This window comes from Clinocottus analis, unplaced genomic scaffold (assembly GCF_023055335.1).
Source record: "Clinocottus analis isolate CAN_PGR_092001 unplaced genomic scaffold, fCliAna1.0.p SCAF_25, whole genome shotgun sequence".
NCBI classification, from domain to species: Eukaryota; Metazoa; Chordata; class Actinopteri; order Perciformes; family Cottidae; genus Clinocottus; species Clinocottus analis.
In genome coordinates, this window is record NW_027175987.1 from 528,694 (window position 1) to 551,780 (window position 23,087).

A 23,087-nucleotide genomic window follows, 5' to 3' on the forward strand; every position below is an offset into this window, starting at 1 on the left:
ACACAATCAAAATCCTCCCCTCCTCCCACCGACGATCTCCGTGGGATCAGACGCTTTTCAGGCCATGACGAACTCGGACTTCAGGTCGGCCTTGACGTCGGGCTTCCACACCGAGTCGTCGAAGTCCAGGTCCATGGAGCCCTCGCTGGACATGCTGCTGTTGCTGTTGCTGCGTCCGGCCTTCCGGTTGGGCAACCACTGGTACGGAGCGCGCTGGTCCCGCCGGGCCTTCCTGCGCAGCCGCTTCTGCTGCATCAGCACCTGCAGGCGCTCCACCTTGCAGCGGGTCGCGCGGTTCTCCGTCTGGCGAACGCGGTCACCTGGGCGGGGGAGAGAGGAAGAGGAGGAGGAGGAGGAGGAAGGTCAGTGCGCGTCGGCAGAATTAACTCCAAACAAAAAACAACACACCGGCATTGAGAAGGTTGTCGATATACGTCTGTGTTTCAGAGTGTGTTTGGCAGCAGATGAAGCAACTCAGCCTTGAGATTTACTCACACACACACACACACACACACACACACACACACACACACACACACTCTCTGCTTAACCCCCTCCCTCCTCCTCTCCCACTGAGCCTCATTAGCCCCCTCGGTGCCATTTCATCCCCTTACCGCCGAGCGGAGGAAAGACCTTTTGTCGACCTGGATCTCCTCGGGAACCAATAGCGAGGCCAGAAACGCACAAACGAGCCCGAGGCGGCGACCGCGCCGCTCGGATCGAGGGGCCCGACGGTTCCCGCGCGCGTAATTGCGGGCGACGTGCCGCGGTGGCTGGACGGGCCGCTAAGTGCGTCACGAGCTGTTGACGCGCCCGCAGGAGCATATTTTCCCCCCCGCAGCGGTCGAGTCGAGCCTAATTCCATTTCTGCGTATATTCGGGGGGACTTGGAAGGAAGGGAAAGGCAACCGCAATCTATTAGCCGGCTCCATTAGTATCCGGGAATTAAATAATTAAATAACGGGCTGGAATGTCAATAAACGGAAGAGCAGCGGCAGCAGCAGCGGCGGCGGCAGCAGCAGCGGCGGCGGCAGCAGCAGCGGCGGCGGCGGCAGCGGCGGCGGCAGCAGCAGCAGCGGCCATCTCTGCCTCTGCTGCACAACCAGAACACCCACAGACACACACACACACACAGTCTGATCCGCATTTGAGTGCATCACGTATTCACACACAAAAAACACGTACACAAATGTGTAGGCCCCGCGCACGTGCGTGCGTGTGTGTGTGAGTGTATGCACACACACACACACACACACACGCGGCAGCAACAGCCGCAGTAGCTTTTAACGTGGATCGATGGCAAATTAAAAAGACCTATTGATTAAACCTTAGCTCTAGTGCAGCCATCCATCTCGGGGCCCAGGACAACGCTATTGGCTTTCAATAGAAAATGCAAGCGAATGGAAATTGTAAGCGGAGAGAGAGAGAGAGAGAGAGAGAGAGAGGGAGAAAGAGGGAGAGAGAGAGAGAGAGAGGGAGAAAGAGGGAGAGAGAGAGATTGGGTTTTCTTCTGCTTTTTTTCTTCTTTATTCTGGCTGTAGCTTCCTCCTCTCAGCTCATTGACCCAACACCCCCCTGTCCTCCCTCTTCTCTCCCTTCTCTCCCTCTAATCCCCCCCTCTTCCCCTCTCCTCCCTCCCTCACTTCCACCCCTTTCACCCCGCAGCTCCACCCTCCTCTCTTGCCCCATCTCTCCCCAGAGACAGCGAGGTGGGGCAGTGTGAAGAAGCAGGAGGCGAGAGAGAGAGAGAGAAGGGTGGGGGGGGGTGGAGGAGGAAGGGTTGGCGTTATGGGTTAAGGAATTCCTCCCCCAGGGGCGAGGGGGATGGAAAGAAAAAAAGGATGGAGGAAGAGGGTGGAGGGTGAAGGATCAGCCGTAGGTGGCAGTTTTCCCGAATCGATTGCTGCCCTCCTCCGCTCCATCGGAATGACTCCCGGACTCTGTGTGGGCTCAATTCACCCTCTTCCCCTCATTTGCTTATCGGATCGAGCGGCGCAGGAGCCCTCTTTTTTTCCGGCTATAAATATTCGCCCGCTGCACCCGGCCGTGCACGCCAAAAGAACTAAACTGCCGACCGGCGGCGGCGGCGACGCTGCCCTTTCCAGAGCAGAAAGGAAGCGAGTCGTGTCACGAGAGAAGAAGAAAAAAAATACTTCTTCACATTCAGCCACACAGACAGAATGGGGTTTTTCCACTTCCTGCCAATGTGTTCTCATGTGTGTGTGTGTGTGTGTGTGTGTGTGTGTGTGTGTGTGTTCAGATGTCGTGTGTGTTGTGCATGAGGGCAGCGTATCATCTCTGGAGAACAGGGGGTATACCAAGAGGAGGAGGAGGACGAGGAAGAGGAAGAGGAGGGGGGTTCTCCTACATTAGAGCTGTTGTTCCGCTGCCTCAGCTCCGTGTGACATCCACATACGCTGCCGCAAGGCTTTGTTCCCTCTCCGGTCCTCCCTCTTCCCCTCGTTCCCCAGCTCTCGCTAGCTACAAGCTAAATACAAACACACAAAAAAAAGCCAACGCACGCCGACGTGCAGCAGCGGTTCGTCTGAGGCAGTTTGCCTCTCGTCTCGGTTTCAATTCTCTCTTCATTTCACCGGAGTCGCCCGCTCGAGCCTCAATTTCCTAACAGTTCCATCTCCTCGGACAACGTGTTTAAGAGCAGGAGCACACACACTCACACAAACACACACACACACACACACAAACAAACACACAGGGCCGTGTGGCGAGGCTGTAGGTCTTGGCAAGATCTCAGAGAATGCGGTGAAACTTGGTGTGTGTGTGTGTGTGTGTGTGTGTGTGTGTGTGTGTGTGGCCATTCATCAGCGTCACTACCGGAGCCCTGGGCGGCTGGGCCGGACACAGCTGGCCGCAAGGATCTCCAGACTATGTTTATGACAGAAGGGCTATTATTAGGGTTGGCTAAGAAGGACAGACTATACACACACACACACACACACAAACACACACACACAAACACACACAGTTACATACAGGCTGGCCCAAAGCCTGGATTTAGAGACTAAGGTTTGATGTGAGCACAATAACCTTGGAGGACCCGGAGAGAGATGGCTAAGAGACATAGGGAATATACAAGAGAGAGAGAGAGCGAGAGAGTGAGAGAGTGAGCGAGAGAGCCTCAAAAACAACCCTGCGTGACACAGAAAAGACATCAGATCTTTTTCCTGGAACCGCGCAGTGGAAGATATCAAACAGAAGACTGGTCAAGGACACAAGTGAGGCAGGAAGGAAGGAAGGAAACGCCAGTCTCCTTTACTCCCCTCCACCTTCATCTTTTTATTCTTCCACTTCCATTCCCAGCAAAACTACCTTTTCCATCCCCAAACTCTCCTCGCTGAAGACGTTAACAGTGAAACTGTACATAGACAGAGCGCTGCAGAGGAAAACAGAGAGAGAGAGAGAGAGAGAGAGAGAGAGAGAGAGAGAGAGAGGAAGAAGGGGCGATCTATGAATAATCGATGCGTCAGTCAGTTTTCCTTGCCTTTGAGCCCAGCAACACAGCAAGGACTGAGATAGGGTGGAGGGGGGGAGTGGAGGGGGAGGAGGAGACGGATAGATGGAGGTAGAGAAGAAGAGAGAGAAAAGGGGGAGGAGGGCTGCAGTGTGCAGGACGCATGAGGAGATTAAAGGAGCTTCTCCTTTTATTGATTGTACAAAGATTGGCCTTCATTTGCAGTTGTCTCAGTGCCGTTGTTTGTTTGTTTGCCTTGATAAGTCTTGTGATCTTGCAGAGGGAACATTGTGTTTGCTCAGCATCAAGGCAACCGGGGCAACAAGGGGGTGGAAGGGGGGGGGGGGGAGGGGGGAGAGTGATAGGAAATAACATTGCAGCAAAGTCGCCCCTTAATCTCCCCCCTCCAAGTCTTACTCTCTCCCCATCTCACGGGTTCACGAGGCGTAAGAGGTCAGGAAAGAATCCGGCGGCGTCTCGATATCGCGATACAAAAAAACAAAAAACAAATCATCGGATCGAATCCCGGTGAAGACAGGAAAGCTGATCGTTTGTTTATGGAAAGAGGGGGAAAAAAATGTCCGTTAAAAAAAAATAAATTATAATAATTAAACCAACTAATCAGACACAAACGGCCAATCAAATCAGAGGTAATATGAGCACTGTGACAGTCAGTGAAAGGGCACCGGCGGCCCTGCAGGGACACGAGCTCTTCAATGACTTTTAGACTTCATTTGCATTCTCTCTCTTTTTCCCTCTCTCTCTACATCTCTCTCTCTCTCTCTCTCTCTCTCTCTCTTTCTCTCTCTCTCTCCTTGTCGACAATGAAAGGGCACCTGATGTGCTCGGCTGGCTTCGCTAGATAGCTCTGCGCTGCGTTCGCTTAGTTCCCCGGGTCCAACGTGTGTCACGCCGAACCCCCCCCCTCCTCCTCTCACACACATGTGTGTGTCTGTCTTTATGTGTGTGTGTGTGTGACGAGTAAAGCCGACCAGTGGCTAATGCGCCGCGCCTCCAACCGAGCAGGTCGAGGCTTAAACACAGGACTCAATGAGGTTTTAAGGCCGTAGGAGCTTCCCCCTCCACCACCTCCACCCCCGTGTGTCTCATTCTCCCGTCACCCGCCCTCCGCCCAGTCCCTAACGTGATCTGACAAACCGAAAGGGGACGTGGGGAGGGCACAAAAAAAAAAAAAAAGGACGTGGAAGGGACACAAGAGACGCTTGGGGTGAGTTTCCAGAGCTAACTTTGCCCCCGCTTCGCCCCCTCTGTGTTGAACTACGGCAGCTGCAGTGGGAGTGGGTCTAAAAGGCAGCCCGATAATCCCGTAGCGCCCCACAAAGGCTCCGCCCGGTTGCCCTGTATGCAGCCCCCTGTCTCTGGCCCCCGCACAATGGGTTGGGCTGGGCAGGGGTCTGAAGGGGGTCCACCCTGCTCAGTGAAGGAATTTAGCTAACAATCAGCCTTCCAGGCCAACGCTAACACCTCCTCCTCCTCTTCCTCCTCCTCCTCCTCTCCTGTTCAAACCCTTAAAGGAGTCACGGGCGGACAAATCCCCAGACTCAGCAAAAAAACGGTGCAACGAAAGCCATGAAACCCAGCAAGTCGAAGACTTAAAGTAGGCGTTTTGGGGGCCGAGTGTGTGTCTGTGTGTGTGTGTGTGTGTGTGTCTGTGCACGCGAGTATTTCCAAACTCTTTATTTGCGCTTGCCTTCTCCCCCTCGCACATGAACTGGTAAAGGGTAAAGGCTCTCAGGAGACGGCCCAGCTATGTGACATTTCCAAGAGTCTGTTTTAACCCGAGTTTCACTGCACACACACACACACACACACACACACACACGCACACGCACACGAGAAGCGTGGGCTGTTCCTGCAGCTGAATGAAGGAAGGTTTCTGTGAGGCGGAGTTAAGCCGCGGTGTTAAGTCCAGTAAGTCTTCCATCAGGTGTCGGCGCTGATAAGGCCGCCTGAGAGCGCTTAGTCACCGGCTTCCTGAGGGACACCGTGTGGAACGAGGGGCCGGGGGGGGGGAAAGTCGGCACGCAGCCGCCGCGTCCCGAGCTGCTGGACATGCGCCGCGAACAGGAAGTCGGACTGGAGGCGGCGAAGTCGAGGATGGTGGGGGGGGGAGGACATGAGACGGGCTTGTTCCACGACCCATTCTTTCATTCATACTTCTCTGGCCGTTGGTCGATCAGTGGGCAGTTGGTGGACTGATGGACAGGATATGAACACCCATCAGATGAATGGAGGCATAGTGTTGTGGTTTTACCATCCCCCCCCCCCCCTCTCTCTCTCTCTCTCCCTCTGTCTCCTTCTCTTCCTCGTCATCCTCTATTTTCACAAAGCAAATTCTTTTCAGAGCAGCATTTCGGAATAAATCTATTAAAAGGCCAAACGGACACAGACGACGTATTGATGCACAACACAGACGTGGAAAGAGAGAGAGGAGGAGGAGGAGAAGAAGAAGAAGAAGAGGGGGGAGATGGATTTTACAGACGAGGCTGTTTTTGGACAGCAAATGGCTGAAGCCCCCTCCTCCTCGGCCGAGTGTAGACGAAGAGAGAGATGACACGAGTGGGAGGCGAAGAGGGGAGGGGGAGGAGGGTGGTTTTAGGTCTTCCCTGAGTTAAGAAAATAAGCCCGTGTTATTCCAACTGTTCACCGGACACTTGTAAAGGCACCCGGGGTGACGCAGAGGAACACTGGACATTCCCCGTTCAGTCAAACTAAAAACGCTGGGCTCTGTTTGGCCCCGAAGGTCATAAAACAAGGGACGACGAAGCCGGGAGGAGGACAACAGAAGCGCATATATATATATATTTATATATTTGCCCCCTTCAAGACAAAAGGACGACGTTAAACACAGATCGGCGGACCCTCCCTTGCCGGACCATTCATTCAACAAACGCTCACCAGCGAGCTCGATTTCCCCCGGCGGGAGATAAGGAGGCTGCAGAGGACAATGCTGTTTCTCTCAGCACAGCCGGTCTAACCTTACAACGCCGGCTGAATGTTATCGCTTCTGGACATCTGTCTGACACTCAACGTCCTGTGTCTCTGCGAGGGGGGGAAGGAGGGTTTTTTTTTTTTTTTAAATAAACGCCCAAAACTCCACCAGACTCCAAATCGGTATCATTCGACCTCGAGCACCTGGATGGAGGGAGACGGGGGTGTGTGTGTGTGTGTGTGTGTGTGTGTGTGTGCCCATACATGCCCCAGCTGCAGCCCTTCTTTAAGGAGGCAGGTTAAATCACCCAAAGCCTAATCTAATCTAAACATAGCGCGGCCCGGCCCAGGCTTGAAGGGGTAAACCTATCTCCCTGGCACACAAAAACAAAGCCATCTCCGCCGCCTGACAGGTGAAGCCTGACTGAACAGGTTTGGAGAAGCTTGTGTTGCGTTAATAAAGAGCCCCCCCCCCCTCCTCCCCATCTCTTCCTCTCCTGCTCTGCCTCAAAACCCAGGAGAGATACAGACATACGACTGTTTTTGTTCTTTAATCCGACTCTTACGTTCCCGCTTTGACAGCATTTAAATAAAAAATAAAAAATAAAAAAAGGAGATGAAAATAGCTGCTCCAACGAGGCAACGGAGCGAAAAAAAATAATCCCAACAGAACCGATAGCTCATCGTGACGCGCAGTGAGAACAAGAGGCAGTCGACACAAAGATGACAATTAATTCTTTGGTAAGTTACAACGCGAGAGCCGATCCCAGTGAAATGACAGGTTCTAGATTGCAGTCATTTCTCACACACACACACACACACACCCTCAACTGTGGAAACATCTGCCTTGAGGGATGCACCATGCCTGGCTGTGTGTGTGTGTGTGTGTGTGTGTGTGCGCTTCTGTGTATGTGTGTTCCTCGCATGAGCGCAGGGTGTGGTGGGGAGTCGCTCACCGGGAGGTTTGCACATGCGGATCTGACTCTGGCACTGCACCAGCGGATGGAGAGTCGGCGGAGGGGCGCTCGGGATGCTGGCGGGCGCCGAGGTAGCTTTGGCGGAGAGGCCCGTCGCGCCGGCGACTTGGGGCGAGGGAGGCGGCGACGGGGACGGGGAGGCCGGCGAGCCGCACTGGGTCTGGTAGCGGAGCTGGGTGAGGGACGGGGGCATGCCCTGGTAGTGGCGCGTGGCGCTCAGGAGGTCGTTGAGGATCTGCAGGATGGTGCCGATGTCGCGTCTGGGACGCCCGGTGCTGTCCTGGCAGTTAGGGTGCAAAGTGCCTGCGAGAGGGAGCAAAAAGCGTCACACAAGATGTCTACCAGTTTCTCCCTGCATGCACATGCCCACGACAGACAATGAGACCAGACAGAGGAGAATGTGTTGAATGTTCAAGGTCTTTTTTTTTTTCCCGCTTTAGAAAAAAAGGAGGCATCCGGGCGGCTGGATATCGCGGCTCGGAAAGCAGCGAAGCATCTTAAAAATGCAGCTCGGTGTCCTCTCACCTGAAAAGGTCCCTGAGAAGACTCCGGGAGCGTGGTTGACGAAGCTCTCAATGATGGCACCGGGTTTGCGGGAGCGTGTTGAGGGACTGCTAGCGCCGCTGGGGCTGCTGGGGCCGCTGGGGCTAGTAGGGCTAGTGGGGCTAGTAGGGCTGGTGGGGCTAGTGGCTCCACTGGGGCTGGTGGCGCCGCTGGGGCTGGTGGTGCTGCAGTTAGCCTGGAGGAAAAACAATAGATAGCATAATGAGTCTTTGGGGCCATGGTGAACGCAGTGTAAAAAACACCTACCACATCCCATACAGCCTTAACGTCGAGATTTATATTCTAAAGTTGTGCAGCCCTACCCTGTAGACACACACACACACACACACACACACACACACACACACACACACACACACACACACACACACACACACACACACACACACACAGAGTATATGATGTAAGCTCTGCCTTGAGGACACGTCTCAGAGTTCTGGAAGAAGTGACCTTTACGTCAGGGTGTGGTAAATACTTTGAGAGACGGCGCAGGAAAGCTGAGCTTTCTGCTGCCACCCTATAGCTGCAGATCAGCCCGGGACATCCCGTTACCTCTGGACTTAGCGGCCCTATTTCTTGACCTCAGCTTAACTCGGCTCACTCAGCTGACACCTGAAAGTGAAATGGAAACCCCGGGCGAAGGCCTCTGGTGTTTGTGTGCGTTACGCATGCGAAAGCCTAAATGAGGAAAAGCCTCTTTCTGTTGTTCCTCGCTCCCAAACCGGCCTGTCGTTCCTGTTATTCTTGTTACGAACCATCCCCCCCCCCCTTTCCACATACGTATGCGCTGACATCTGGTTCCCATAGGTAAGCGGCTCGGGGAGGCGGAGAAAGTATAAACAGCAAAAATCGCTTGGCGAAAAAACAAAAGCCAGCGGGTTGGCGGCCGCCGGCCGTTCTTTGTAGTTATCTCAAGTTAAGTAAACGGCTGTAAAAGGTTAGTGATGAATGGCTGACAACCCGGAGGTTAATGATCAGTCTTCACATGGAATAAAAAAACCCAACCGTGATTCATAAAAACCTCTCTCTGCAGCCCCTCCCCCTCCTGTGCGAGCACAGACGTGGTCATAGGGATGCCCGCCCTGGCTCATGTGTGTGTTGGCTTGTTTGCATGTATTTGGGAAGCACGCTGCGCTCCCGTGATGACTAAGTGCTCTGCGGTTCGGAAGCACACAAAACCTCCTCCAGGACCCGAGTAAACCACGGGATCGCCCTCACGCTGCCGGGATGTCCCACTAATCGATTTAAAAAAGAGGAGGATGACTCAGTTGCGTTCGAGGCTGCGAGGGTCAAACTGACGAAAACCCCTTCGCCGCCGTTGTTCATTCATGAGCACGACCGTGCGCCACATTATCCGGGGCAGAGCGACAACGTATCTTGCAGACTTACTTCAGGGCAGAGGACCGGGGCTACGGGGCTGGCCTGGCCCGCGTCGTGGCTGGGTTGGCTTGTGGAAGGCTGGTGGTAGTGATGGTGGTGATGGTGCTGACTGGCCGGAGAGCGGAAGAGACCTCCGGGGACGTTGGGCGGGTGAGGGGAGTGGGGCGGGGGAGTCGGGGGGCTACAGTGAGCGGAGGGGGAGGAGGGCGTCTGGTGGTACATTGGGGGAAGCGGCTGGTGGTGCGTGGAGGGCAGCGGGAAGGAAGGGGAGCCCGGCGGGGACGGGGAGGAAGGGACCAGGTGAGGCTGGGGCAGGTGGGTGCCGGGGTGGCTGTGTGCATGTTGGTGGTGGGAGTGGGGGTGGGGGACGCGGGCGGGTTGCCCCGCGGGCGGCCCCGCCGCCGCCGCCGCGGTCTCCGCGCTGCCCCGGGTGATGAGGTGTCTGTGCTGGAGCTGGGGACCGCCGGACTGCTGCGCCGCCAACTGGAGCTGGACGAACATCATGTGGTCCCCGACGCGCAGCGCCAGGGTGAGGGGGGAGCGGCCGGACAGGAAGTCACTGACCTGCAGGCGGAGAGAAAGGAAGGGGGGGGATTTAAGAAACCAGGTTAAAAAAAACACACACATACATGACGTACGCAGAGGTATCTCTGCATCCACGTTCTGTACAGAGCCTTTCAAAGAGAGGGGAAAACTCCCCCCGTGCACGTTCACTTCCTCCTTTCGTAAATGAACGGTCTGCGCTGTGGACGGCAGTTGAAATGCACACATGCACACACAAACACACACAAACACACACACACACAACAGAGCTTTGAGCTTCCCCCGTCTCATGGAGACACAGACGCACCACATTAGCCCATCATGTCATCAATCACTCTTCTGTAACACTGGCCTATTTACATCTGCTGGGGGATGAGGAGGACCTATCGGGGGGAAAAACGCACACAAATAAGCGCCCACTCTCTCTCTCTCTCTCACTCTGCTCGCCCCCCTCGCCCCCCTGCTCTGAGTCAGCACTGTCATTCAGCTCGGAGACAAGGGGCCACCCTTCTGTCTGGCCCGGGGCCTGAAAAATCAGTCCCACGTCCAGGAAACACACCCCGCCTGCCTCTCTCCCAGCGCAGAATGGACGATTGTCCGCGGCGGATCTGGAAGGGCTGCCCTTTTTTGGAGCCCTGGCAACGACTGATAGGAGCCGAGTGTGGAGGCCTTTCGCTGCACCACCCCCTCCCCTGCGGCCCGGATGGACACACACACACACACACACACACACACACACACACACACACGATAGCGGAGTTGTCACGACTTGGCTGGAGGAGTCACGCCAAACAACAAAAGTCCTCTTGTCCCCCTCCACCCCTCCGGCATGCCTGCGTCTCCACCGCTGCGCGATTCCTCCACTCTGCTGCTGAAGTCCCGGCATGTGTCGCCGTAGGTTGTGCACGTGAGCGGAGTGGAGCGGGTCTTTCCGCGGAGAGTCACTCGCAGGTCAGATTTAAAAAAAAAAAAAAAGCCTCGTTCGGGTCTTGAAGACTCTGCGATGACGACATCTCAGGTTTTACCCCAAATAGACGCAAATAGAAACAACAAAGTGACGCCTCCGTCCGAGAAGAAACCCCGGACTGCCTGTGTGCTGCCGGTCCCTAGAGAGGCACGGAGGGAGAGGGGAGTGTGTGTGTGTGTGTGTGTGTGTGTGTATGTATATATGTGTGTTTGTGTGCGGACACGAAGACAGAAGCGGCACCGAAGGGGAGGAGCGTGCACAAAGCGGACGGCAGTGAAAGAGTAATGACAAAGCAGAGAAAACAAGTAATAGAGGCTTACAAACAAAGATGGTGAAAGAGAGCAGAGGCCTCACTCCCCCCCTCAAAGACCCTGCAGCCTTTTGGAGTGTGCTCATGAGACATGGAGGGGGACGTAGTTAACCCTGCGAGTCACCGGGCTCGGCCCTCCATCACTTTTTCCTTCTCTTCTGCTTATTTATTTCTCTATCGACCGCCGCCTCTCTGTTGCCAGGGTGACCTTTGCACATCGGTATTGACGCGGAGTGGAAAAAGAGAGGAGGAGCGGCGAGGCAGGTGAAAGGACGAGGAGGAGGAGGGGGGTGGGGATAAGGGGGGGAGGGTTTGGGACGATCTGATGGCTGCATTTCATCGTGTAAATAATCCACAGCTCAAAGCGGTGGAAATAAGCGGAACGTTGATGCCGGATAAAAACAGAAACTTTCCGGAGCGCTCGCTCAGGCTGCCGGCGGCCCGTTGATAGTCTCGTCCACACCCATGATTACGCTGTCGCGCTGAGACAATAAACTCAGCAGGGCGCGGTGTGAAGTGAGGAGGAGGAGGAGGAGGAGGAAGACGGGGCAGGGTGCTACCTGAGATGACTTGAGGAAACTCCCGTGAATAAAAAGGTCACCTGCTCGACGAGATGTGCGTGTGTGTTCGAGACCTCAGGGTGTTTTTTTATGAGGCGGAATCCTAAAAATGGGTGGAGGAGAGAAAGGAGAAGAAAAGGAGGCGGAGGAGACGCCGACTGTGTGTGTCTGTGTGTGTGTGTGTGTGTGTGACTGACAGCTGTCAAGAGAGGGAGTCGACAGTTTGCCAACCCACAACACACACACACAATTACAAGTGTGTAGAGAAAGTCAGAGGCCCCGGAGGGAGACGATGAACCGAGTGTTTAGTTAAAGGGAGGAAGACGTGGAGCGAAGAACAACCCTCGGGAAGCGAGCGCATGTTTGATTATGGTGCCGTTCACACCTCCGATCCTGAATCCACATTTGACTTGTCCCAACCCCTGGGCCGGGGTTTGGACAAATATTTACCAAAATGATATTTCCCGGTCGGGGCCGACATGACCCGGTGCTTCAGGTTCAACGGAAATAAAAAAGAAAAGACCTGCTGTCTGTTTTGGGCTACTAGATGACGCTCGTACCCTTAAAGTGAGAGAGTCAATCATTCGATACCCGTCTTGTGAATGCAAGACGTAGGCGCGCGTCCCGCTAGCTAGCTAACTAACCGCCGCTGCGCCGCTTTTTTTGTGCAATGCGAGAGAAAGCGAGAGGAAAAAGGCCGCCAGTGAGTGACAGCAGGAGAAACAGAGAGGAGGCTTGGTTGCCCTCCTAATGACTACTGTGGATTATTCAAAACCAGCGAGATGAAATTCATGTCCTCCTACGGAGGCCCCCAAACGCCACATGGCAGGCTACAAATTAGCCAGCGAGAGGAGCAAGCTGTCCCACGGCCGTCTGTGGTGGTTTGTTATGGGAAGAGGTGGGGGTTCTCGCTTTTGTTGTGTTTAAGGCTGACTGAGGGAAACCAGCCGTCCATTGTTCCCTTTCTGACGCGGCAGCAGTGGTATGCAAAGAGCAGCGCCGCTCATGCCTGAAGAACAACGCGCGCGCCGCGATTATACTCCTCAGAAAAACGTGACGGGTCCCCGCGGTGACACGCAGGTGATGCTAAAGAGCCGCTCCGCCTAATTGCTCTTCTTTAACCACCGAGCCCCCCCCCCCCCTTTTGCAGCCGGCGCCGTCGACCATTTTGTTTAGGTGGTATGTTGTTCATCGGGGTGGGGCGGCTTTGGTCGCTATGCGGTGATGATGGGGGAGAATATGATAAGGGGGCAGGATGGGTGGAGGAAAAAGAGGGGGGAAGGGTGGCATGAGAGAGGAGAAAGGATGGCGATGGGGGATGCGGGCGATGGGGGTAGGGTGTCAGAGTGGTGGTGGGTGATGAAATATTCAGTGAGAGCGTGCCTCTGGCTCCTTCCCTCTTTTTTTTTTTTTCCTCTTTCGACATCTCTGGCTGACAGTTTTATTTATTGGGGTCCCCGTGGTTCAAGGAACTCATTTGCAGTCGCTCTTCCTTTGCACACTAAGCGAACTAAGGGAGGGAGATAAGGAGTGAGGCAGGAAGAGAGGCTGAGCGGGGAGGGGGGGGGGAGAAGATGGAGAGCGCTGGCAGCACTGAGATGACATTCATGAACAACTGAGCAGCTTTGTGCCAGCGTAAAGAGGATTGGAGGGCGGGACGGGAGGGCGGAGAGAGAGAGAGAGAGAGAGAGAGAGAGAGAGAGAGAGAGAGAGAGAGAGAGAGAGAGAGAGAGAGAGAGAGAGAGAGAGAGAGAGAGAGAGAGAGAGAGAGAGAGAGAGAGAGAGAGAGAGGAGGAAGCCGTTCTGCAGCTCCTCACCTGGGGAACCGCCGGGTCGGGAGTGCGGCTCACGGACCCGTTCATTAACTCGACTATCGGGCTCGATGGTCTGATCGCAGCGGGACGCTATTGACGGACCCGGTGCAGACAAACACCGGCTAAAGATGCAATAAGAGCACCTCAAAAGAGAGAAAGGAGAAAAAAAGAAATCAATGGACTTGCATCATGCCCCAAATCCTAAATGTAACCAAGGAGGGGGGGGGGGGCTCTTGAAAAAGGCCCCATTAAAAGACACAAGGCGTCTGTAATATTGCCTGGTAAGAAACAAGAAGGGGGGCAAGAGAGGACCAGCTGGCCATCACAGAGTTTGATCGGCTGAGTGAGAAGAGAGGAATCAGCCAACGACTGACCGGGCGACGCCGACTCTCGCGCCCCGGCGCCAAGGTCAAGACTAGCGTCAGCCAAAAGGAATGCAACCTCTCTCGCGAGCTCGCCTGCTGCTCGCTGTCGCTCTCGCGCCGCCTTCACTGCCCCGCCGTCGCTGGACGCGAGGTCCCGGGTTCCTGCGTTTGGTGGCGAGGAGCATCCCTTAAGTCTAATTGACTTCATTGGGGGCTCGGTGGCGGCCCATCAGACGTGACATTCCCGGCCTCCCACGCGGCGGCGGCGGCCACCACTGCTCGTCGCGACTCCACGCTGCTTAAAAATCATCACAAGAGTTCAGCATCACTGGGGAGGGGGGGGGGCGGGTGGAAGGAAACGACGATCACGACTTGAATGTGGAGAAATAAGACTCTCCGGGCCGCGGAGCGAGGGAGCACACACAGATATGAAATAGGACAATAAAATGCTAAATCCACAGCACACCTTGATCTCACCCCGCCCCCCCTTCCTGGTGTGCTTTTAAGCATCACAATGGGGATTACACAGGTGCAAAAGTACTGCGTGATCAGCGTATTAATGCGATTTTCAAGGCCGGCTTGTTTGTTTTTTAACACCGGCGTGCACTAAATGGGCCTTTAGATCAGCATTGTCTTTGTGTGCACGATCTGATTTACACGTCCAGCGACAAAATTAATTTGCGTCGCGTTCATTTAGGTGGCAACAAAGCAAATTAGCATTCGAAAAGAGCAAAGACTCGCTCGCTTACACCGCACGCGCATTAAGAGCCTTCCTTTTTAAAAATGGCAGTGGGAAGGACAGAGGAAGCTATAAAAACAAAGAAAAAAAAAAGAGGAGGATCCTCTCATATTGACCAACAAACGGACTCGAGTCATTTTTCAATTCCTTGCACTCCCAAATCCTCAATACAATTACTCGCCAATGATTTCCAGTCGTGTCGATCCTGCTGATTAACTAGCATCGAGATGAGGTGTTCCACAGGACTGGGGGGAGAAAAGAAACTTATTGACCATCGGCATTGAGCTGTTTTACACACACGTTCAGTCACGGACATGCACGGTTGATCCACACACACACACACACACACACACGCACACGCACACGCACACGCACGCACTCAACATAATCCCTAGTTTCTAGTACTATGAAGCCAAACGTCTTCTGTCCTTTTTCACTTGATTTCCTTCCTTCCATGTGAGTCTCGGCCATGTTTCTTCATCTCCAGCGAGTTGCCCGAGCGCACATTGTGCTCGTACCGGCCACCCCCGCGGAGCTTGCACATCAACTTGACAACTCTTTGCGACGTGAAAAGACGCGAGTTGAGGGTGACCGACGGGGTTAGCGTCTGAGCAACACTGTGCCGTATCGCAGAAGAAGAAGAGGAGGATGATGAGAAAGAGGAGGCGTGGACGAGGACTGGAAGTGCCTGTCGGTGGGAGCGAGAAAGGTAGAGCAGATACGTAAACCCCCACAATGCCACTGGGGACAGGTTGGAATGGCAACACCCAGCTTCCTCCCAGAAGAAAAGACGAAGAAGAAAGAAAAAAAAAAAATCAAGGCAGAATTTGTCAATCTGCAGTCCTGCTGAGCCTCGCTCCAGCCGGAGATTGATTTTGAAAAACCGGCGTGCCCTGGACTGAGGTATAGCTGACGCCTATGGATGTGTGGAGGGTGAAAAAGGGGATGGAGGAACTTAAAGAGTGACCCTCAATCACTGCCGTGGGTTTGAGGGCTTGTCAGCTGGGCAGGTTTGCTGCTCGTGCTTTAAGACAGGAACAAAGAGGTGGCTGCTTGGGGGAAGGGCAACGTGAGGGAGGAGGGGGGGGGGGGATGGTAAGGGTGATGCCTGGTTGGCTTTTATTCTAACATCAATGTGCATCAATGAGCAAATAGTCCCTGTGTGCTGAGAGGGACACATAATCCTTCTCTTTCTGTCAAATACCAAGATCAATAGATGGAGCGCTGATGTCACCGTCTGCACATGCCCAGGGAGAAAGAAAAAAGAAATCAGGAATATTGCTTTCATTTCCTTTTCCACCGCTTGTCTTGCGAGCGTACGTTCATTTTACTACTGGGATCAGACATTTTCTCATTCTCTGAACTCAATCCTCTTAAATATATCCTTTCAATTCTGGTGTGTGTCTATGTGTGTGTGTCCGCGCATGACCGCACACGTGAGCTGAACACACACAACCTCTATTTAGCAGACAGAAGGAGAAGAGAGTAGCACAGGCAACTGTATATTTTGATGGGCCGTCGCGAGGCAGTGGCTTAATGCAGCTTAGATGTCATGCAAAAAAAAAAAAAAAAAGTCTAAGAGATGCCAGAGGAGGAATTAAAGCAGCCCAAGGATTGTCCTTGCTCATGAAGCCAGCCCATCACGGTCAAACCGAGGCAGCCAGCCGGACGTGCAGACCGCAGCACATTTAAATTGCCGGGCCCTGAGAGAGCTGTTAGGCAGGAACAAGAGAGGGAGAAGGAGGAAAAGAGGGAGGTGGAGTTGGAGCGAAGGAAAAATGGAAGGAAAAAAAAATACCATTCCGATAATTGCCGGGGCTCCATTTCCATAAAACACTCTTTTTTTTTTTTACATCTAACTCGCTCCACAAAAGTCTGAAACAACCCTGGAAGCTGTCATGTTCTGCTAGCTTGTGGCTAGCTCGCTGCTAGCTCACTGCAAAAAACACTCCCACCCCCCACACTACCGATGAAGGTTGAAGGTGATCCACTCAGGGTCTTCCATGAACACACACACTAAAAAAAAAACCCACCCGATCTGGAAAACGAGACCTCACATGACCAAAACACACAGGTGGGTGGAGTTATTGGAGATCCAGAGGCCGACACCCGCTTCTCCTACAGCCAGCAGAGCGAGCAACCGGCCCACATCTCCCCGAGGCTATTTTTGGGTGTATGGGCATATCAGTTATCATGTCAGACACTTTTAAGAGCTAAGTGCATTGATTGATTTTTGATAGCCCCAGAGTTAGGAGAGGTGGAGGGGGGGGATGAGAGAGAGGAAATGAGGAAAAGCTTTTGTGTTCGTATTTTTCTAATCTTACTCGGATCCTTAATCTCTCCGCAATCTATATCATTCCATTCCGCTTCATGAATTATAAAGAGGAATCAATTTCTCGGGATGAAAACACACTAAAGCAGCTTTATGCCTTTTTTTAAATTTATTTTTTAACCTTTATACCCCTTTTATCCGCCTCACGTTGACCTTCTGTCTACGGCCGCTGCAGGATTACAATTAATAATCACATGAATATGAACGCAACAGTAATGTACGATAAGGAATTATTAAGGAAAAAAGCAAAGCGTCTGGTTTGGGCCCAATAGTTCAAGGCTTTATTTATAATGCTCTGACATTCGATTGATTGCAATGACTTACAGAAACATCACGTGCAATATAGTAGCCTACAACATCTTTGGGACAGTTTCCAACGTGAAATATTACACTTTGGTCCCAACGTTATGACGTTCATCCTTTCTCAAACACTTTCAGTGGACCAAAGAGTGAGAAATCTTTGAACCACACTTTGGACAAGGTTGCGCAAATACACACACACACACACACAAGCACGCACACACGCACACACACACACACACAAGCACGCACACAGACATGCACGCACAAAACCAAAGCCAGGATCTCCACCAGAAAGTTATGATCCAGTATGAAGCCAGCCAGACCCCGTCCTCCGATGGAATAAAGAAACAATTCAAATTCAGATATAAACGCACGTCGCCGTTCTTCGGACAAGCGCATCACTCGCCGCGCCATCTTTTCCTGTTTTGACATCAGTCGGCGGCGCATCAACGATGCTCTTACGCACAACTCAGTGTTGCCCATCGCCACAAAAGGAAGTAGGTCTGAGTCAGTCAGTCAGCTGCAGTGTTTCATACGTCACGCCGCTGCCTGTGTGCGTGTGAGTGTGTGTGTGTGTGTGTGTAGCCTTATCGCCTCTCCTCTCTCACTCTCAGCGATGAGAACTCTTCGCCTCTCTCAGCTCTACTCTCACTATCGATAATGTTTTGGGTTGAGTCACACACACACACACACACACACACACACTGACTCAAACGCGTCCTGCATCTGAAGCGGGCCGGCCCACGGAGCCGTTTCACTGGAAGGAAGTAAGAGCCGGGGCGCCGCTCGGGCTCCTGCGCGCTCGCTCATTCTTCCAGGAAGCCTATGCTAATGCCGAGCGACGCGGCTGTCATCTGATGATCCAGCACTATGTGTATGAGTGAGTGAGACGACACTGCAGTCACAGCACACTTCCTGGAAACTTGCCTGTGTCTGTGTGTGAGAGCGTGTGTGTGTGCGCGCGCGCGCGTGCGTGTGTGTGTGTGTGCATGAAACAAAAGAAACAGGAGGAGGAGTGGAGAGCGATAACAGATAAAAGGTATAAACAGAAAGGTGGTAGTGAGTGTTATATGTGCTGCTGGTCCTCTCTCGGCTCGCAAATAAGCCTTTCTTGTTAGGTGTTCGCTCCTGGTTTCCTGCAGCGGCTTGCTCTCTCACACACACACACACACACACACACACACACACACACACACACACACGCGTGCACACACACACACACACACGCGCTATCACAGATGTTACTAGGATACAAGGGGTGTTGCTGCTTATTATATCCCAACAGCTCGAGCTGGATGTCGAGCTCGGCTCGGCTTGTTTAAGAGGCTGAGATTAGACGAGCAAAGAGGCTTGTGCAGCCTGCTCATCTCATCTCCTTCTACAACCTCCCATATCCCCCCCGACACACACACACAAGCCAAAAGCTCATGTATTTGTATTGCAACCGTGTTGCATTGTTGCATCAACAGTCTCCTACCTGAGTTTCTGTGAGACTCTCCAGGGCTTGCATTACTGACTGCTCGGGTCTTGATGCTTGAGACTGCAGAGAGAGAGGGAGAGAGGGAGAGAGAGGGAAAAGGAACAGATTTTAAACAATCTAAAAATGGTAAAAAAGCAAACTCATGTGTTGTTATCGGGGCCGCGAGCTGACTGGAATCGCAGCTCACCATTAATCCTGCTTCGACTGTCGGTACAAGTGTTAACTTGCTCCCATCGGAGATGCCGAGGTCCTGGAGTTTTCCTGAACTTAGTCGCCTGAAGGGTTAAAAGAGAAGGAGATAATTAGACCGTGCTGACAATATCTTCTCTCTTCAGACACACAAACAGCCTTCAGCCAGGGGGGAGGAGGAGGAGGACGGGGGGGGGGGGGTTTAGACAGAATTCAAAACTAGTTTGGAAAAGAGCCGTGGGTGAAAAAGCTCCATGAAAGAGAAGTATTGATTGAGCTGTCATATTTCAATTTTGTGTACGGTGGAGCTTGACAAGCGCTCGCAGTGGATATCTGGCGCCGTCGCCGCGCGCCCTAAGTGGAGGTGAGTGCTTTCTTTTTTTTATTATTTTATTATTTTTCTTTTAGAGATGCTCAAACGAGAGAGCTGAAACTCCAGAAACCAGAAGCAACACTTTTTTTTTTTTTAAATCACCATCGCAAGCCTCTTGAGAGCGGCCTCCTCTGTGACTCTGGAGGCCGGTTAACACACATGAAGTACATCTTTAGTGGCGCAGGAGTGTCTCTCCCAACCGCCGCCTCTATGAGGAAGTGGTCTGTTCCTTGCCGGGTCACGATGCACTGAAGCCACTCGCGGCGTCTTGACACTCTCTCCCTCTCTCACCCTCCCTCTCTCTCTCTTTCTGTGCGTGAAGGATGTTTCAGGACAGCCTGACCCAAATCTCACCCCATGCAGCCGAACAAAGGCCCCTCGGCGCAGACTTGCTGCAGGTCTCCATGTTTGAGGAGCAGGAGGGGATTTAAATAAAAAATAAAAAAAGGGTGGAGGGGGGGATTCAGGTTTTAAAGGATGATGTGATTTATTGGGTGATTATAATGGGTGGGAGGGGATGGTGGGCAGAGAAACAATGCTGATTGTTTGCATGCGCTGAACCCCCCCCCCCCCCCCCATTCTCTATGTATTTATTTATTTTGCATAACACCACCTGCCCTTACACTCGAGTGAGAAGGAGTTATTCTGGTTATTACCATGCAACTCTTCCATTTACACGCAGGACACCTGCACCGTTCACCACACAGGGACGCGTTAAAGATACACTATAATATATGTGGGTCGGTGCAGCTGCAGCACGGTAAATGAAAACCAAGACTTTACTCATTAACGTTTCACAGGTTTGATTCCTGCCCCGTTAACACGGTGCCGGGGCGCCCTGAATGGTCGCCGGTTGCCTCGGATGCATTGACGACCGACGGTTGCCTTCCTGAGGCTAAAACCCGAGAGCTCGGCCTCTCAGAAATCCGGACGCAAAGATTCAAGAATATCGCTGCAGGCCGCCGGAGCGTGAACGCACCACAACTGTTTCATAGCGTATTGCACAGATGCATGCTGCCCTTTAATGCTGGAGGGAGGTTGTTTTTTTCCCCTCATGTTTATGAGATTCTTTGCCGTGTATAGAAACGGCTGCATCACTTCTACTAAACAAATGTCAGTTGGGTTCACTCACGTTTCTTTGTGCAGCAGAGCGAGTCTCTCTCTCGGCACTTTGAGCCGCTGCGACAGCCTCCTCTTCAGTCCGTCCACGGTCTCCTCCTGGGGCAGGGAGAGCTCGAAGCGTGTGCCGGTGGTGGAGTGGATGTACAGATTCATGGAGGGCTCCGTCGGGACGGCCTCACAGGACGAAGCCCCGCGACTGGTGCAGCTCCGGGCGCTGGGGTGCTGGTCCATCCGATAACCTGTGGTTTAAGGGGGGGAAGTGTTTGGGGACGGGGGAGACCAAGCAAAGCCGGAGGTGAAGCGGGGTGTGTGTGTTTTTGGGGGGGGGGGACAGGGGGTGAGGATGGCGAAGCGGAATCCGTCTCCTCGGCTGCCCCGGCCCTCGTTCAGAAAGGCAGCATTCAGAGAGCAGGTCTCTCCTTTCGTCCGAGAGTCCGGAATAAAAAGCCGGGTCCGTCTCCTCTCCGGGTCGATATCACGAGAATATTCCCACAAGGAGAGTCAACTAGCTACATAAAAGCTCGAGCTTTCTTTTTCCGTTCCTTTCCTTTGTTTCCTTCTCCGACGCGTTACGCGAGAGTCTTCCTAAATGCTACATAGATGGTCGAAAGCCAGGCAGAAACGACACAAAGTGTGTTGTCAGCGACACAAGAAGAAGAAGAAAAATGCCACGGACGCTCATGGACGCAGGCGTAACCGCAAAAAAACATGAAGGTACAATAATACAAAAAAAAAAGGATTTTAAAAAAAAGAATATAAATTCCTCTCGGTGTTTTGTGAGCTTTAGATGAGAAAACACTCGGTCCGCGAGCTGCAGAGCCTCATACGGTTAGTGGAGAGAGAGATAGAGAGATATATAGAGAGAGAGGCTCTCCGCTGCGCACTCGTACCCACGGCAGCTCCTGTGAAATATCGACAATGAACATTGTCCACAAAGTATCCCACTTCCACCGTCGACAAAAGAAAAATACGCCCACAGCCCGGCTCGACCAATCACAGGAGAGCTCCCTTCAGAACGCTCGTTGACTTTAAGCCAATGGCGAGAAGGGATCCACACCCACGTGGAGGGCAGGCGGTGTTTAGGCCATTCATAATAAATTACAGCACAGGACAAAAAACAAAAATGAGGCCCGTAGCTCGGTAGCGGTGCTGAAACTGAGGTTCGTGGACCTTTAAAACAAAAAGGGCTGGGAAAAAAGCTCACTAGAGTTAGTTGTTTACTCAGATTGTTTTCACGAAGTAAATGAATAAGAATAAACTGCTTAGCCGGCTTATTTATTTCACATTATCCCCCCAAAAAAGCTTGTTTATTTGAACAAATAGCATTAATCGTGAAAACAACTGCAACCCAGTGATCTCTCCACTGGTTAATCTAACGATTAGCTGGTTCGGTTGTTGCATTGCAACCTTATTATCTCCAGCTGACCTCAGCGTCATGCAGAAACTATCATAAGTGATGGTGTATGAGTATGCACATTATACATCGGTCAGGGTGTTCTCTTCAGGAAGAAGAACTCGTTATTATGCTGCACATTATGGGCCTGAAGCACACAAAAGCCTGTGTTTACAAGCAGATAGCATATGAAACATGTAGAAGTGCTGCACACGTTCATGTTTTCCAACAACATATTTAGCTATTTTAACATGAATAAATAAGGTATCTAAAGAAGAGTGAGTCGGGGCTTTTGACGCGACAAAGAAGATGCTCGATCGCCACCCAGTGGCCAAATGCGGAACTCAGACAATCAGTTTGTGCACAATTCAATTCGGGCTTCACAGAAAACATACTAGATAGAAATATGACTTCAATTATGTTGTGTTGCTCTGAACTCGATCACAGAGTGAGCTTATTAAACTCGCAGCGTGGTTGTCACCACTGCGGTGTGGTTTATTAAACAAAAGGTCGTCATTATAGGCTTCTACAACCGGCGACAGCGGCAACGACTTACTGCCAGATACTAATTATAATTTACAGTAACAGCGACATTCTCCCGTCGTCGATACTGGGCCTTATTAACTTAATCATGTCCGCGGCATTTACATGGGAAGGTGGCTCATCCAATCACTTGACAGCACCGCTTCCATCGATCCTGCGATCGACAGCTTGTCTCCGGATCGATTTATTAACCCACCCGACACAATACGCACAAGACGGACAACATGTTCACATGACGGAAGAAAAAAAAAGTTTGGACTTCATGTGTGAAGAAAAAATAAATAAAAATGCACTTACCAATTATTGTGGCGAGAACTTTAAAGCTTCGCGGGAACGTGCGTCGTGTTCCAGTGTGTTCCCCCAGCTTTGGCATGTAAAATAAACCCAAGTGGTGATACAAAATACAAAAAAAAAATTATAAAAAAACTGAGATATATCCAAACACCTGAATATCCACTCCAGACCTCCCGGCCAATGAAGGAGCTGCGGTTACGTCCTGTGCGTCGTGAGCGCGCGCCGGCGTCTGTCTCGGTAGTGAGAGCTCAGCACGGGAAGGTGAGACACCTCTTTAACCGACTCTTCTCGGATATGGGCGGAGTCTAGTGTTCTTGTTTTGTCAGCATGTGATTTAAGGTGGCCTCGCTTTCTCTTACACGAACCGCCTCCGGTGTCCAACCGTCGGGCTCGGGGGGAAGAATGTGCACCAAAA

General features: G+C 52.4%; 1 protein-coding gene across 1 annotated transcript; it reads right to left on the reverse strand.

Moving 5' to 3' along the window:
- midn (midnolin) lies at positions 1 to 23,068 on the reverse strand. Its single transcript, XM_068591571.1, has 8 exons — positions 22,676 to 23,068; positions 20,453 to 20,681; positions 18,946 to 19,033; positions 18,756 to 18,818; positions 9,355 to 9,909; positions 7,927 to 8,140; positions 7,381 to 7,704; positions 1 to 320 (listed from the first exon to the last, which is right to left on the reverse strand). The coding sequence occupies exons 1-8, from the start codon at positions 22,749 to 22,751 to the stop codon at positions 58 to 60; spliced, it is 1,812 nt and encodes a 603-aa protein (XP_068447672.1). The 5' UTR covers positions 22,752 to 23,068; the 3' UTR covers positions 1 to 57.
- Between the last annotated feature and the right edge of the window lie 19 nt (positions 23,069 to 23,087).